This window comes from Mytilus californianus, unplaced genomic scaffold, assembly GCF_021869535.1.
Source record: "Mytilus californianus isolate M0D057914Y unplaced genomic scaffold, xbMytCali1.0.p SCAF_1, whole genome shotgun sequence".
In the NCBI taxonomy this organism is placed as follows: Eukaryota; Metazoa; Mollusca; class Bivalvia; order Mytilida; family Mytilidae; genus Mytilus; species Mytilus californianus.
Genome location: NW_026262581.1, coordinates 22,805,663 through 22,824,007, shown reverse-complemented (window position 1 = coordinate 22,824,007; position 18,345 = coordinate 22,805,663). Strand labels below are relative to the sequence as shown.

Here is an 18,345-nt window from a genome sequence, read left to right as displayed (position 1 = left end):
GAAAATTCCAACTATGTACTGGCTTCCGAAGCTGCACAAAACTCCTTACAAATATAGATTTATTTCGTCTTCAAGCCATTGTTCCACTACTAAACTATCTATTCTACTTACTAGTACACTTGGTACAATCAAAAACCCGGTAATGAATTGTTCAAATAAGGCCTTTGAAAATAGTGGAGTGTCAAAAATTCGTTGGAAGTACTTGATAAATTGCATGCTTATATTGGTAATTTTGAATCTGTTCAAAGTTTTGATTTTTCTACGCTATATACCACTTTGGCTCATAATCTTATTAAGAAAAAATTCACACACCTGATTAAATGGGGATTTAAAAAGTCGGAATGCGAATATATATGTTCGAACTCTTTTAGGTCATTTTTTAGTAACAACAAACAAAAGAACTATGTCAATTGGAACTGCTTTGATACTTTAACTGCCCTTGAATTTTTACTAGATAACTTTGTTGTTCGCTATGGAGATTCCGTATATCGTCAGGTTATCGGAATTCCCATGGGAACTAACTGTGCACCACTTATGGCGGACCTGTTTCTGTATTGTTATGAGTTACAATTTATGACTAAAATCAGCAAAGACCCACCGAAACAACATCTGATTCAAAAATTTAATAACACGTTTAGATATTTAGATGATATATTGGCTTTCATTAATGACGACTTCAGTATGTACACTAAAGAGATTAATCCTGCCGAACTGACTTGAAATAAAGCTAATACTAACAATGAACACTGCCCTTTCCTGGATCTTGATATCTATATCTTTAACGGGAATCGTAATACCAAAATTTATGATAAAAATATAATTTTTCATTTCCTATTGTTAATTATCCATTTTTAGATGGTGACGTTCCCTTGTCACCATCTTATGGTGTTTATATATCTCAACTTGTTCGGTTCGCTCGTGTATGTCACAACGTATTTGATTTGAACGAAAGAAATCTCTGTATTACTGAAAAATTATTACACCAGGGTTTTCGATATCACAAACTAGTCAAAACATTTACTAAATTTTATCATTAGTACAAGGACATCATTCGTAAACATAAATCAACATGCAGACATCTAATACGTTCAGGTATTTCACATCCAATATTTTATGGTAATATTCTTTACAAAGCACAAAAATGTCGGCATTCACCTCAAAAGCTAACCAAACCTTTAAACAGACTTATTCGGAAGGGATATAGTTACGATACTGTTGTCAGGTCATTAAGGATTTGCATATTTTGGTATTAATAATGATTCACTCATAGGGTCATTTCATCGAAAATAAACACATTTATTCTAAAACCAGTTGTTGGCATGATACGGGCTATGTTCTTCTCATATATTTTATGATGGTAAGATACTAAACCCCTAACGGGAGGGATTGTACCTGATTTTCATATGATGAAGACATGTCAATAACTGCTAGTAGTCCTTTGTTAATTTATGTATCATTGTCATTTTGCTTAGTTTCTTTCGTTACCTATTCTGACATCGGACTCGGAATTCTTTTAAACTGATTTTTACTCTGCGTATTGCTATGTGTTTCTTTATTCTACATTGGCTAGAGGTATTAGGGGAGGGTTTAGCCCCGCCGCATTTTTGCGCCTGTCCAAATCAGGAGCCTCTGGCCTTTGTTAGTTCTGTATGTTTTTTTAATTTTAGTTCCTTTGTATGTTTTGGAGTTTAAATGTAGTGTGACGTCCATTTTCACTGAACCAGTTCAAAATTTTATTTAGGGGCCAGCTGAGGACCACCTCCGGGTGCGGGATTTTGTCACTGCGTTGAAGACCCATTGGTGGCCTTCGGCTGTTATCTGCTCTTTGGTCGGGTTGTTGTCTCTTTGACATATTCCCCATTTCCATTCTCAATTTTATTGTTACTTCTTGATATTACAAAACCACTGAAGAAAAATAAGTTTCCACATCTTGCACTGTTAATGAGTTTTGATGATAATTAGTTTTATAAACAAATGCACGCGTCTGACTGATACAAATAAGAACACGTGGGCAGTACTTTGTGGTTATTCAATAGAATCACTTGATAGTTTGATGACTACTGACCAGCTATAAAAATAAGTCATAGAAAAAAGGATGAATTAGGGGTTTATAGAAAAAAGAAGATAATGAAATCCAAATAAAAGTACATTTCTATATTGGAGCTGCCAGGAGAAAAAACAAAAAAAAAATAATTTAGAGCTATAGGGGGAATCAAACATAAATGTACAGATATTAAATAAATATAATCGTACAACATTTAATGTTGCTGATGTTAATGCTGATGGTTATATCAGATTTTCTTGATGATAATGTGTAAATATGAATTCTTTTTAAAGAAAACACAAATTAAATATATTTTTCACAAAAATAAGAAAATTCTACTTTGTGTAAAACACCATATTTTCATTGTATACAATTATAATTCTAGAAATCCCCCATAAGAATCCTCTAGAATGACCAACTGATGATTTTATGTAGACATGCATAACTTTGGGGGAAAGTGTTAAAAACAAAATATATTGTTTCATGTAGTAATTGCATAAAAAATCCATATTGAAAAAAGCAAATGCAATGTGTAATTAAACTTCTGAGATCATTAATGGTTGATGTTTATCCAGGTGGGCGGAGTTTTTACCATATCCGTAGCAACTGACTTACAGCAAGGTCAATAATGATATAACTTCTCCGGCCAGATCTGGATTTTTATGCATAGGGTGTGCATTTTCTTTATATATTTAGAATTGCTGAAATGGAATGCTTTCTTATTGGTCAAAACCTTGATTTATGATTAAAGGCCAATCCTGAAGTATCCCCATGGTACATGTGTGAATGATATTGGAAGTTAATGAGGTTCAAATAGGAAAATCTTTATTTACTCAGTTGTGACACATACATTTTTGTCTAACAAAGAAGCTTACTTCATTCAAATGTGGACATTCGAATCTAGTAACTAATGACATAATAAGCAATTATGTAATAATTTTGTAATAATGAAATTATGACCATTTGAAAGATTAATCTTTTGTCTTTCTTTTGGTTCCTCATTTATGAATTTTAAAGCTAGATGAAAGAAATTACATCAGTTTAAAGTTGTCTGATTTAGAGTGAAAAAATCTTTGTATTGTGCTACCTTAAGAAAGTTTTTTGCCGATTCTATGTGCTTTCTATACAAATCTCCACTAATTTTGAAAGAATTCAATCAATAGTCTTTCAGAAAAAGAAAGAGATACATGCATCATTTTCGATTTTCAGTTATAGTTCAATGAGCCTAAGTTTTATGCAAATTTTTACCAAAATCTGTGACATAGCCTCTTTACTTACTGTTCCTTGACCTTAATTTTCTTAACTTTATCCTATCGAAGTACCTGAGATCACCACTAGTTTTTGGTGGGGTCTGAATTGCGCAGTCTTTAGTTTTCTATGTTATGTTTTCCGAACTGTTGTCTGTCTTTTGGTCTTTTTCTCTTTTTTTTGCCATTGCGTTGTCGGTTTATTTTTGACTTATGAGTTTGGATGTCCCTTTGGTATTTTTCGCTTCTCTTTTATTAACAATTTGTATAGTATCGGAACGAATTAGAACTTGACACATTGTTAAGACTGTATGTAACAACTAACGCAATATAAAGCTTACGTAGTCCAATGCCAACATTCTGAAATACTTACTACAGATAGAAAACAACAGTAGTACATGTACCACGAACAATATTGGAAAATCAATCATATTTTCAAAATGCTACTTTATCTCCTGTACATGTAATAAAAAAAAGAAAAGTTTCCAATAAGTGCTACGAATTTGAATGTCATTATTTCATATGCTCTTAGATAATGTTATCTAAAAAATCACCAAAAAATCGGAAATTGGATCTAAAAAATGCACATATACAGAAAACCTGAAATTAAGATGTTTTTCAAATTTGAATTATAAGTTAGGTTTCTTTTTTTTGCACGAGCAACACGACGAATGTCACATGTTGAGCAGTAACTGCTTATCCATCAGACACACCTAGTTTTAATGGGGTTTGTGTTGCTCAATCGATAGTTATCTTGTATTGTCTATATTATTTGGACACAAAACTTTCGATTTCCCCTTCGTAATCTCTCTCTTTTAATATATATTTTTCTGTTGAAATGTGGTCTACAATTATAAAATGTCTTTATCTGATTCATGCCAGGTCATAGTAACTACGATTTAAGTCCATATAATTTGTCATGTCAGTAGGTAGACCAAAAATATTGATGTCAATATTCATTTTTGCATATTATGTCATTTCAGAAATAATGTTAAAAAGTGAAATGCTATCTACAAAACATGATACCTATACAGAAAATAGTGAAATTTCAAAGGGTTCAACATCATTAAAAAAAGGTAAGCATTAAACATTAATGACTTTTTGATTTGAAAATTTAACATTATATGTGTTCATTTAAATTTATAAGATCTATTTCTCTGGTGATGATAAGTTTGGTTTTGATATGTTATGTCATTGTACCGTTGATTAATCATTTGTCTATATACATTAATGTAAAGTTTACATAAATACTATTACCATGATTACTTCTATTCACATTATGTCATTGCATGTAAACGAAAACCTACATTTGAATAATTCCAGCTTCATCTAATTATCATAAGTGCAATTATGTTTTAAGGAATCTCTCAAACGGGGTTTTTGTGATCTTATAGATATGTTAGCGGCAATAAGTAAAATTAGGCATTAAGCTTAAATCCTACGTACGCAATAAGTTAACGCCTAGGCATTAAGTTATTGCCTGAAATTTTCAGGCATTAAGCTTATCTCCTGAAATCTGATATTGAATATTCAACATATTGCCAAACATCATTTCAGGCAATAAGTTGATTTTGGGATTTTTGCTTTATCTTCCATGTAAATGTACATTCGGTGAAATATTCTTGATGTTATTATTGTTCATATTATATTCCAAATATTAATATACATTAAATAAACAGTTCTTCAAATTTTAGGATTTTTTTATATTCAAACAGGATTAACTTGTGGTATTACAAAAATTAATATGTTTCAAACAAATGATCGTATCTAAGGGAGGGGGATTAATGATTCTATCTGAAAATTAGAATTATTTGAAGAAAATTCGCACTTCACTGGTCAAGCAGGTTTTGGTCCGGTCAAAAGAAGACAAATGTAGATATGATTTTTTTCTAACATCATCTTCCAATTGATTTTATTGGATATGTAAAACATTACGGTTAAACATTTAGACACATCCATAATCTATATTATTAGCATTTAAGTGACATGTCAACTGAAGACAAATTTCTTGAATCTTTGCAAGAAGAAAAAGTATGTAGGGAAGGGAGTAGTAGTGAAACTCATTTTATCTAAAGAGTTCAACAGTAAAGGACAGGTTGATTTAATGGATGTCCAATTAAACCGAGATGAAAACTATGAATTTTCTACATAAATAAATGCCTGTACCAAGTCAGGAATATAACCGTTGTTTTACTTTCGTTTGATGTGTTTGAGCTTTTGATTTTGCCATTTGAAAGTTCTAAATGTTCTTTGGAGTTCGGTATTTTTGTGATTTTACTTTTTAGGGGAGGTAATAACGTTGCTAACGTAAAATGTCATATATATATTTTTTGGCAACGTCAAACAACGACTTATCGGGAAAAGATGCATTTTTCGAGTGATTTTATTCATTAGCTTGAAAACGAGTAATCGGACCCCTCCTTTTAAAATGACATTTGACCTGATATTTTATGAAGATTATGTGTTCCAATTTTCATGAAAAAATCATCGATGAATCTTTTTTAAAATTTGATAAATATGCAGCAAAAACGCCTTGTTTTTCTAAAATCATTAAAATTGAATAAAAATGAATTATTTACAAAGAATTGTCACACAAATTAGGAGCATACTTCTGTAAAGAAGATATTCCTTATCTTTTTACAAAAATCCGTATGCGTTTATCTTTTAAAACATATGTCTGTGCAAAGGATAAAAATGTCCAAGAAACTGAAATTTTAAGTAAATGTCTAAAATTTCAGCCACCAATAATCTTTTGATTTAGCACAGGAAGGTATATTTTTATTACAACTTTGAACTGACTTAGTGGAAAGTAGCTTGTATGAATATTTTCGTAAACAAATTACCGAGGGATCCAACCTGTATCGTATGCCCTTAAAGCAAACTTATGCAAAAAGAGAGGGAAAACAAATCAAAATCACCTGTCTAATTTTATTTTTGATACGAACTTTAATATTGTCAAGCAAGACATAATTCCCTTGCGGTAACCAAATTAACATGTAATGAATTTCATTTCAGAGGAACTGGCAGAAAGTGGGAAAGAGTTGATACAATCAACATTACAGAATAGTATTTCAGAAACTGAAAATAATTTAGAAAATATGAAAAAACACTTATCTCTCGCAAAAGGTAGTTAATAAGAATTGTGTGTTGTTTGGTTCACTAGTTCCGTATTATTCATTGTCTCCTCTTACTTATATGGTTTGGTGATACTAGGTCTCCTTTCCTGAAATAGAAAAGTTATTTTAACAGTTCGCGTAGCATTTTTATCTATTGTCATAAAAATTCACAATATTCAATAAAATTAGTAACTTAGACCTTAAAATTAAATAAAGTAACATTCATTTTGAATGGAAAATTGTTTTTAAGTTAATTTCGCTTCAAAACTTATGTGCTAGACGCTCTCTGTGATTAATGTAAGATAACTCTTAGTTCATTTATCAACATTTTATCTCTATAGGGAGGTAATAAAATTTGGCTTATCATATATAATAAGCAAGTCTAAAATGGTACATCACAAAGAAAAATAAAATCATGAACAAATGTTTAATATTTCGGATGACTAAGGAGGAATAAATTCCTTAAAACTGTAAGAGTCCTGTATTGAAGCCTGAGTTACTGGAAATAAGTGATGATAGGGACTCATTCTATGTTTTTTTCATTAATGCCCTCTGAGGAAACTGTCCTTAACTTCCTTATCCAAAAATTTTCCCGAGCAAGTCTGTCGGCCCTTGACCAACCCTCGTTGTGGTCTATGATAGTGATCGTAAGGTTTTTGAGATCCGGTTTGGGTGTGCCCAGGTGATCTCAAATGACGACTTACGGGGAGGTCGGGCTTGCAGGTGTAGTCTCTTCGATGACCATTCATGCGTTTGTTGAATTGCTGTTCTGTCTCGCCAACATACTGCATGCTACATCGACACAGAAGAAGGTATACAACCTTCTGGGTTTTGCAAGTTACATTGCAATATATAGTGTATACAGACCCAGTGGAGTGGCAAGTAAATGTTTGAGTGTTCAGTATTTGTTGGCAAGTCAGACATCTTCTGTTACCACACGACTTGCACCATCCTGCAGTTGAAGAGCTTTTATTAGAGGAGACATCAGCTCTCACAAATAATTTTTTCAGACTTGCTGGTTTCCGAAAAGCTAAGATAGGAGGTTTGGGAAAGATCTTGGATAATTTTGGATGCTTGACAATAATCTGCCAATTGGCACGGATCAAACGGGAAAGGTTAGTAAAGGCAGGATTGTATGCTAAAACAAACGGAACTTTTTCGCTTCGCCTTTTCTGTTTGTATTGTAATAGGTCATTGCGGCCGTTATTGTTAGCACGCGCAAACCCCTTATCTTTGTCCCTTTTCTTATAACCTCGTTTGGTCAAAAATCCGCGAAGTTCCTGTAACCGTTTAGTGACAGCCTCCTCAAATCCGCTTTACTCTGTGATCTTGACTGAATATTTAATATTGAAAAAATTTACCAACGTATTGATTCGTGATAATTTGTATAACGATCAAGATTACTATTACAGTGTGACTACCACATCTCAAGATAAGAACCATTTGACATCTTACTGATGAAAGATATTAGTTATCCGAAATATTTAACATTTGTTCATGATTTTATTTTTTTTTGTGATGTTATACCCTTTTAGATTTGCTTATTATATATTATATTTTGTAGTGTACTGTATAATCATATGATCCATCGCCCGTAAGATTGATCGTTGGCTATTATTCAAACATTTTATATATTTTATATATATATATTAAAGTTAAAATACTTAATGTAGGTTTCATTCATAATTTCTCACTTAATCAGTACAAATATTTGGAAGAAAGTTGTGCCTGTGATACTTTTTATATCACGGTGTTTGTGTGTTGGGGTTAAAACGCATTCATGCACATGTCTTTATGGAAGCAAGACAATATGTTTGCTTCATTTGAATTCTGATACTTTTACAAGTAGCAGGATCAATACTGCTGGAGATTTGCGGATTCGGACAACAACTTAGAACATGTTATTCCTAACCAATAGCATGACTACAGATTGGAAAATATCACAAATGTAATACCTCTTATTAATATGCATAAAATTAAATGAAAACACTACATGACACAATATTTAATTCGCTACAAAACTACGGCATTATACGGAAGCCGGTTAGTGTTAAAGGAAATTGCTTTTATTTAATTTATTTTAACTCGTTATAACGACTTAGCTAACAAGTTTTGATGTCTTAGTTAACTTGTTATAACGATTTAATAACTCGCTATACCAACTTAGCCAACTCGTTATAACGAGTTAAATTTCTCGTTTTAACGAATTAACTCATTCCCCTTGACACTAACCGGTTTGTCTATCAAGGCCAATATATTAGCGGGATATTTAAGTCGTTATAAAGAGTTACTTAGTCAGTCGTTAAAACGAGTTACTAAGTCGTTATAACGAGTAATCAAAGTCGTTATACCGAGTAGTCAAAGTCGTTATAACTATTTATTAAGTCGTTATAACGAGTAATCAAAGTCGTTATAACTATTTATTAAGTCGTTATAACGAGTAATCAAAGTCGTTATAACTATTTATTAAGGCGTTTTAACGAGTAAGCTTAGTTGTTAATTTCTGTGTCATTTGGTCTAGTGTGGAGAGTTGTTTCATTTGCAATCATACCACATCTTCTTTTTTATAATTAGTCGTTATTACGATTTAAGTAAGTTATAACGAACGGATTAAAACTATAAAAACAAATTCTCCATGGTACGTTACTACGGAAACCCATTTAGCATGTTTAGGACTTCCCAGAAATTGAATTTAGATTCGATATCACAAATTTAAATCGTTATCACGAAATGTAAAAGTCGTTATCACAAACTAAATTCGTTGTCACGAATTTATGAAATAAGTTATAACAGTTTTTTATATTGTTAGTTTTTAATTCGTAATAACGGATAAAATTCTTAAGATTTGAGTAGGTTGTCTCATCATACAATTTAAATTAATATTAAGATTAATAAAATTTATTAAATTGTTAATGGTTCTTTATATTGCTGGTTAGTAAACGTTTGAAAACAAATAAAAAAATTTATAAATATAAATAATGATCTTTCATAAATCATAGATACTAAAATCTTTTAAATTTTATCAATTGTGTAATGATTTAGAAAGCAATCAAATAACTATATGTAAAAGTGAAATAATGAACCTATTCAAGGGAGAGAATTAAATCGTCGATTTGCAGGACTTGTTTGAATTGTAAAATAATATAAATGGATATCACTCTTGCATTCAATTGGCACATAAAAAAACTGATTAATACTGCATTCAAGCTCCAGCTGCTATGAAGATTCAAAATTATCAGTATAACCAACAGTCGTTTAACCATTGAATGATGAATGCTAACGATTGTTAACCCACAGTAAAGTATATGAGTTTGAAATTTGTTTAAACCTACTCAGAAAAATGTACGAACTACTTGTTGTTCATAGCTCATAATTAACGTGTTAACACATTACTTTAATATATTCTTTTAAATATTATTGCCTTTTGCTGTCTAAGAAACAATACCAATCTTATGGTTGCATCAACTTACCCGAATAAAAATTTATTCATGAAAAATAAACTTTAACCATAAACGAAACTATCTCGCCTTCGATTTTACAGGTACAAACTGTAAGCTTTTAAAGCGTTTGGTTTTAAATGGATGCTTCGAATATTTGTTACTGGACGTTTAGCAACCAACAATCAATCAATCAATGTAATTCAAGCCAGAACATTTTGACATTGTTTATTAACTTTTTTTTTGTTATTTGTGCCAGTTTTTTTAATATTATCACAACTTCCGATTAAGATTTGACTTAGACAGCATATCCTGATAACGTCAAGTAGAATCGCTAGTTTGTATGATTCAATAACACAAGAATACCGTTTTAAAAATTGTTACCACCATAACTTACGTATGTTAGAAACTTTTTTACTTTCTAACACTTTGCCAATTAATAATAGTAATTGTCTTACATGTGTTTACTTTCAAAGAAATGTGAAGTGAATACATTAATCAATAGAATCGATATTTAGGCCATAACTAGGGGATTTCTATGTGTCTTGTTAAGGACTAAATTATCAGATAATCGCCAAACAATAAAAAGGAAATGGATATTTAGAAGATATACAATAATTTAAAATTTTCCCCTGAAGTTTATACAATGATGTCTTTATGACATAATTGTAAATTTTGGATTAAACGAGATGATCACCGACATTAAAAACATTTCGGTTATTTAATGTATGAATTTAAAACCAAACGCTTCAAAAGTTTACATTTCGTACCTGTAAAATTGATGGCGAGATATAACATTCAAACATTTCGTCGTCGTCGTAAGAATGGTTTTGTTTAGGTTTACTTATGGTTAAAAAAGTTTATTTGACATGAATAACTTTCTGAAACCGTCATGAATTTTTAACGAAACTTGGGCAAAAACCTCCCCATGATTATGAGACAGCGTCAAGAGAAAATAATTGAACACATTTCCTTTTTATTTTTTGGTATTTTACTGATGAATGGATATATTATTTTGGAGTAAACTTTTAGATACAGACTGAGGTTACAGATAAGATATATAACTTTGTCAATCCTTCATGTAATGTTTTGAAACTTGGACAGAAGTTTTCTCGTGATTAACATACAGAATTTGGAGTAAAATTCTTAAAATACTCATTATCCATTTTCAAAGTCTGCAGGTTTTTTTAAAATTTATTTATATCAGCATTCAATCTGATAAGAATACAGATCATGTGTCCACACTTCGCTGACAAGGATATAAATAAGCTCCTGGACTGTTCTACTTTCTGTTTTAAGACCTGTCGGGCTTCTGGTTTTGTCGTAATGATACAAACCTTCAAAAATTTGAAGGCAGAAATTTTATTGGGTGATGTAATAATTCAAGTAGAACGGAGTGTTGGCAGATCCTTGTAAGCAAATCGTGAACACAGAATTGGTATTTTAATTTGATTGAATTTTAATGGCGAACAGTTTTTTTCCGGGAAATTGATAGTGTACGTTTATCAAAGCTAATTTAAAAGGAGAATTTTATTTTACATATTAAACAGGTTCTAGTTCGCATTTTCGTAAGGGTCTGTATTCCCATCAAGACCTCAGTTACCAGTAGACAGATCTCCTTACCATTCAAAGAAGTCCAACTACTAATGGTTAAATGACTTTGGTTAGGATTTAAAACCAATGAGGATGATAATGTCGATGTTAATTACGTTATATCTCTAGATGTGTAAAAATGTAGATATTAGTTAAATTATCCTCTAAATTGAAGCCGTTTAGGGAGTAGGGTAGTTTTCAGCCAAAAGTTGGTTATTATGACCTACATTTCACTCTTCGGTGAATTGGCTTAAGTTTTACATCTGAGTTAATATCTCGGTAGATGTAATTATTTGAATTTTTAAACTTGTGTTAATGTCAGTTCTATGTTGTAAGTCAGCATCTAGGCAACATTAGATCACCGTTACCCATAATTGATTTGGCCTTCAAATTATTTCGATTCAAGCACCACAGATAAGTCTTTTGTTGACGAATCACGCGTTTATCGTACACAATTAAAAGACTAGTATCTTTGAAGGCTTTTTACAACCAATTGAACAATGCCACTACTAATGAACTTTTCGGCTCCAGGATGTCACCAGCCCAGTTGTCAGTACTTCCGTAATTTGCTGTCTATACTAAAACATAAATGTACTTATCCGGATTTGGAGCAATTTTTGGTAGTTTTGGTTTTCAATGTTTTCAATGTTCTTTAACTTCCTAATTGATTGCGTATTAAAACTATTTTCATTCGAGTGTCACGGATCAGTCTTGTTTAGAAGAAACACGCATATGTCATAATGAAATATAAGCCTAGTATCTTTGATGAGTTGGCATTGACTTGTTTTACGTTTAACATCCGTGTTCGTATTTTGATAAAAATTAAGAAATAATTCATGCAAGCCATAGCTTTGTTGGTCGGGTTGTTGTCTCTTTGACACATTCCCTGTTTCCATTCTCAATTCTATATCTATCTGACTAGGTTCGTCTCACCATTACCTCATTTCTTTGTTCATTGTTCTTTGTTCATTAGTGACTCATTTGTTATGAATGATTGAGATCATTTATCAGATAGTGATACTATTAGAAATAGGTCAACAATATTCGGTATATTGAATGCATTTAGGATGTCAATCTGACATGGTTCGTATTGTCTTGATCTCATTTTCAGGATCCTTTAGTCATAGCTTTTTTAGTGTTTTGGTCCGTTTCTTACTTTCAATTATATGTGAATAATATTCAGTGAATAGAATGATTGTACGCTGTAAATGTCCGTTGTTAACTTAATTAGATAAAACAAAATAAGAAGATGTAGCATTCTTCTCTTGATTTCAGCATGTCAGTAACTGTTTCTCTGAAATTAAATACATTAGCACGCATGCACATGTATGCTTTCAAGTACCTGTATGCAATAAGAATGATTTCACTTTTTTCTTATTTCAGATGTTTTCAGTAAGTCTGGAAAACACAAAACTGTGTCTACACTGGTAGAAACTCGACCCTTGAAGCTTCTGAAAAAACATATTGTCGAAAAAGATTATTTTTGTGTTATTGGTGTATCAGGCAGTGGAAAATCAGTAATTCTTTATCAAATAGCTGACGAAATGTATAACAAAGAAGGATATCAAATTGTTACTGCAAATAAACCGTCGGAAGTTCTTGAAAAAAATAATGACTACCGAAAACAGTTGTTTGTATTCGATGATGTATGTGGGAAGTTTACCTTTGATCCAACACTTGCTGACAGTTGGAATTTGCTATCAGCTAGAATACGAGAACTTTTAAAAGAAAATAAGACAAAGCTTATATTTTCCTGTAGATCTAATATCTCGAAAGAACAAATGTACCAAGCAGTAAGTATACTTGCCGAGAATACATGTGATATGCAGTCATCAGAATTTTCTATGACAAGTGAAGACAACAACCAAATAGCAAAATATTTCTTGACTGAAAATGATGTAGACAGGTTGAAAACCACTGATGATTTTAAAACAAACAAAAGTATTCCGTTACTTTGTAATTTATATTCTATATTTAGAAATGAAGAAACTGACGTCGTGCATTTCTTCTCAAATGCCAAAAAAATACTTAAGGATAAAATAGATTTCATTGCAAATAATCCAACATGCAGCACTATGTTTTTCTTTTTCGTTATTTCTAACAATAATCTAAGCGAAAAATTCGTGCAGGATAACAAATGGATAATTGCCGAAATTGGAGAAAGCAACATTTCTGTGGAAGAAATTATCAATGCCATTCAACATAATCTTTTGTTTGTTAAAAAAAAATATGCAAACTTTTTTGTATGTCATGACATGGTATTTGACGTCCTGGTTTCATCTGTCAGTCAACGCCGCCTTAACGAAATTCTGAAATTTGCATGTGCAGATCTTCTTTGCGAAAGAAGTCACTTTGAATCTATTGGCCTTGGGCCTGATTATGGATGTATCAAAATACCATTCGACAAGGAAGGGTTATATTTTGAACGTTTATACAGTGGTTTTAAAACATATCTATCTTTCCAAAATAGGCAGCTCAAATTCAAATCTTACAGAAAAAAATTCATCTTGATCGTTCTTGAAAATTTGTATTTACCAAAATTAATCTTGGCAAATGACATTTCCCCATTTCTTATAAGTACATTTCAAGGTTTTTCTGACGTGGTTTACGCATTGTTAAAGATCTCGGGTACTAGCATAGTAAATATAACTGACAAAGTAGGTCGTACAGCTTTGTATATAGCAGCAGAATTCAACGACATACACACTGGTACAGTGCTATTGAATGGAAAATGTGATTTAAATATATCTCGAAAGGATAAATATCATGAAGGAGAAACACCACTACATATTGCCGCATTTAAAAGTAATTTACGATTTGTTCAATTATTAATAGAAAATCATGTCGACATAGATCAACTTAATGTGATGCAAATGACAGCACTGCATATATCGTCCACAAAAGATGACAAAAATTTAGTAAAATATTTGTTAGATAATGGTGCTAATCCTAATATTCCTAACACGAAAATGAACACACCTTTACACACTGCTGTAGCTAAAGGTAACACAGTTATAGTTGAGTTTCTTATAAATCATGAATCTGATCTTAAAAAACCAAATCAAGATGGAGAATCGCCGTTGTATCTAGCAGTTTCAAAGGGACATGTTGTGGTTGTTGATATGTTGTTAAAGGCTAGTCGAAGTATTGTAAACGTTAATTATGAATATATGTATCCTTTATATTTTGCGGCAAGAGAAGGATTTTATGAAATAGTAAAACTATTGTTAGACTCTGGCGCTGATCCAGACAGTTGTGCGTTACTTGAAAAGTCCCCTCTTTATGTAGCATTAGAGATGGGTCATTTTGAAATTGCTAAATACTTGCTTCAGAAAAAAGCAAATGCCAATTTGTATATGTATGGTGGTTTTACACCAATTTATGTTTCATCGCTCAAGGGATATACAAAAATTGTGGAACTACTCTTAAGAAACAACGCTGATCCAAATATTTGTACATCCGAAAAATTAAGTCCATTATATGTAGCTTGTATCAAAGGTCATTCTGAAATAGTGGAAATTTTGTTAAATAAACATGCAAATATATCGCTCTCAGATATAAACAACAGATCACCACTTTATGTAGCATCTCGTGAAGGTCATTTATACATTGTTAAATTACTGTTAGACCATAAAGCAGATCCAAATCAAGCAACTGTAGTAAACAGAACTCCTTTATTTATTGCAACATTAGAAGGACAAACCGACATTGTAAGGCATTTACTCCTTAAGAACGCCAACGTTAATATTGCAACAGCAGATCGTGAAACTCCACTACTTGTTGCCTCTCGTGAAGGGCATACTGACATTGTTAAATTACTTATAGACAACGGAGCAGATATAAATCAAGCTACTGTGGCAAACAGATCTATATTTGTGGCGGCTTCTAAAGGACATACGAACATTGTACACTATTTACTCAATAAAAACGCCAACGTTAATATTGCAACAGTAGATCGTGAAACTCCACTACTTTTTTGCCTCTCGTGAAGGGCATACTGACATTGTTAAATTACTTATAGACAATGGAGAAGATCCAAGTGAAGCTACTGTAGCAACTATGAATCTTATTTTTGAGTCGGCATTAAAAGAACAAACTAATATTGTTCCGCTTCTACATCTTAAAAACACCAACTTCAATAATGCATCATTAGATCATAAAATTAAATTCGTTGTTGTCTCTCGTCAACAGCATTTTGAAATTATTAGATTACTAATAGACCATGGAGCAGACCAAAAACAATCTACTGTCGCAAACATAATTCCTATATTTGAGGCGGTATCAGAACGACATACGAACAATGTGTGGTATTTACTAAAAAACAACGCCAACTTTAATATTGATACAATAGAAAATGATACTCCACTCTTTGTTGCCACTCGTGAAGGTCTTATTGAAATTGTTAAACTAATGGAAGACCATGGAGCAGATCCAAAACAAGATATTAAGGATAACATAACTCCTATACTAGTATTCGTGGCGGCATCAGAGGTTTATAGAGATGTTGTAAGGTATTTACTCCAAAACAACGCCGACTTTAATATTCCAACAGGAGACCATAAAAGTCAACTTACTGTTGCCTATCGTAAAGGGTATACTAACATTGTTAAATTACTAATAGACCATAGTTCAGATCAAAAACAAGCTACTGCAGTAAATAGAACTCCTGTATTTGAGGCGGCATCAGAAGGACATACGGACAATGTGCGGCATTTACACCATAGCAACGCTCACCGTCATATTGCAACTTCCATTGTTGGCACTTCTGAAGGGCATTTTGACATTGAAAACAACTTAAAATATCATACCGATGTAAATGAATAATAAAAATACTTTAGTAAAATGAAAATTAGTTAAAAACAAAATCATAGAACAGCATGCATTATATTTATTGTTGTTTTTTTTTAAATCAGAAATTAAAAAAACATTTCATTCAAATACATGCATGCGATTTTTTTGTCTTCCAAAAAGTAGGTTGCTTAGTAATATAGACAGTTATGAAACCTAAAATATGTGTTGAAATAAATCACAACTGGACTTTGATTGCTAAAATCACCATTCTAAATTTTATTGAGTATAATTTTTAAGCAAATTGAGATTTTTTAATTGTGCAATAATATCTATAATACAAATAAGTAAACTTAAACTTGTATTCGTGAAACTTGTTGAATTGTATTCTCCTTTGTAGAATTAGATATAAGTTTGAAGCCTGATGCTTGTCCCAATTGCAAGTACCCGCGATGATATCGATATTGGTCATGACAGCCCATCTTATCAAATTATAATTTTGTTCACCGTAAAATGCTGAAAACCGATGTTTCATTAATAGAACAACGGAAAATATAAAATATTGTGATAAATATATCGCAAAGTGTATTCAAAGTATACGGAATCCCATTTAGGACTAACAAATGAATTTCTGTATTACGAATAAAATATTCGTTATAAAATAAGTAAAATCGGAAATGGCGAATGTTTGAATTTTTCATTAAGAAAATAAGGTGTAGCTACATGTATATACAAATTAAGATTGTACATTTTTCAATTTGTATATATCGATATAATAAATCTGTAATAAAATGTTTTTTGAATTGGTAACAACGAAGAAAATTGTATTCTCATTTTTGGTATTGAATATAATATTGAAGCCTGTTGCCTTTACCAAATATAAATGTAATGATTTTTATAATAATTATAATGATAACATAGCAGCTTGATGTATTGAAACACAGAATAATAATGTACTCTATATATTGTAAAATAAAATCATTTATATGTTAAGGTAATGATCGTAATGTCAATGTTGTCCAAATAATTCATTTTATGTAAATCAATGCAAGTGATTTTATCTTTTTCCTTCTGTTTTCCCTGAAAGGCGTGTTTTTTTGGAATTTCTTTTTCTGGTCCATACATTTCTAAGCTTGAATGATATCTTTCCCTGAACTCTTTAAGTGTTGGTGCAGCTGCTTACTGTGTCTGGCAGTAGGTTCCAGTCTCTTATCACTACAACCAAGTAAAAGTCTGAAATGGCCTATATCTGTACTCGACTGTACTGATTTTTACTCGACCAGTCTGAATTGGTCTGAATTTTACTTAATATTACTCGACCCATTCTTAACCATACTCGACTGTACTGATTTGTACTTGACCCTTATCTTTGTTATTGAAAATAGTCTCAACTATTACTCGACCAGTCTGAAACAGTCTTAACCTAGTCTCGACCTGTACTCGACCAATACTTGACCAGCTCTCAACTTTTTTTTTCAGTCTGAACCATACTCGACCAAAGGTCTGAACAATACTCGACCAATCTGAACCATACTTGACCAAATAACATCTTCTTTATAATTTTGATTGTTAAAATAACTTTCTTTATAACTGACATGACAACAGCCACAATTAAATAAAGATATAACAGATTTTTAAATCCTTTAATAATACATGATTCTCTTAGATTTGTCAAATCGATATAGTTTAATTATCTAATTTTAAACTCTGAGTCTTGTTAAATAAAAGACTTTTTTTACCTGAAAACCACACCTATACCGAGGGTAATAAAACCTTATTAAAAATAAGGTGCTTTTTGTTTGGCATGCGTTTTTTTTTTTTTTTTAAACTTGATTTTCCTAAATTCCTAAATAAAAACGAATGTAGGACAGAAAGTCACAGGACAAAAGTCACAATTCAGTTTTGAGATTATTTTTCTTTGAACAATAAAACACTTATTTTTAAAAATCATTTTTGTATTTTTCTTGAAACAATATCAATAATGATCAAATAATTGTTAAGAAAAAGAATGTTGCAGTGTCTTGGTACTTAAATGGCTTCATGCTGCTAAGAAATATATCCTTTGCATGATTAAAATTTTATAAATCTTTATTTATCAAGTCTTATGAACAATTTCCTAA

General features: G+C 31.5%; 1 protein-coding gene across 1 annotated transcript in view; it reads left to right on the top strand.

Moving 5' to 3' along the window:
- Window positions 1–17,218, top strand: part of LOC127716727 (uncharacterized) — a 97,961-nt gene extending 80,743 nt beyond the window's left edge. The window contains exons 7-9 of the mRNA XM_052222978.1: window positions 4,275–4,367; window positions 6,307–6,417; window positions 12,821–17,218. Coding sequence (XP_052078938.1) covers window positions 4,275–4,367; window positions 6,307–6,417; window positions 12,821–15,426 — 2,810 coding nt within the window. The 3' untranslated portion in view covers window positions 15,427–17,218. The remainder of the gene's footprint in view (window positions 1–4,274; window positions 4,368–6,306; window positions 6,418–12,820) is intronic.
- The last annotated feature ends 1,127 nt before the right edge of the window (window positions 17,219–18,345 follow it).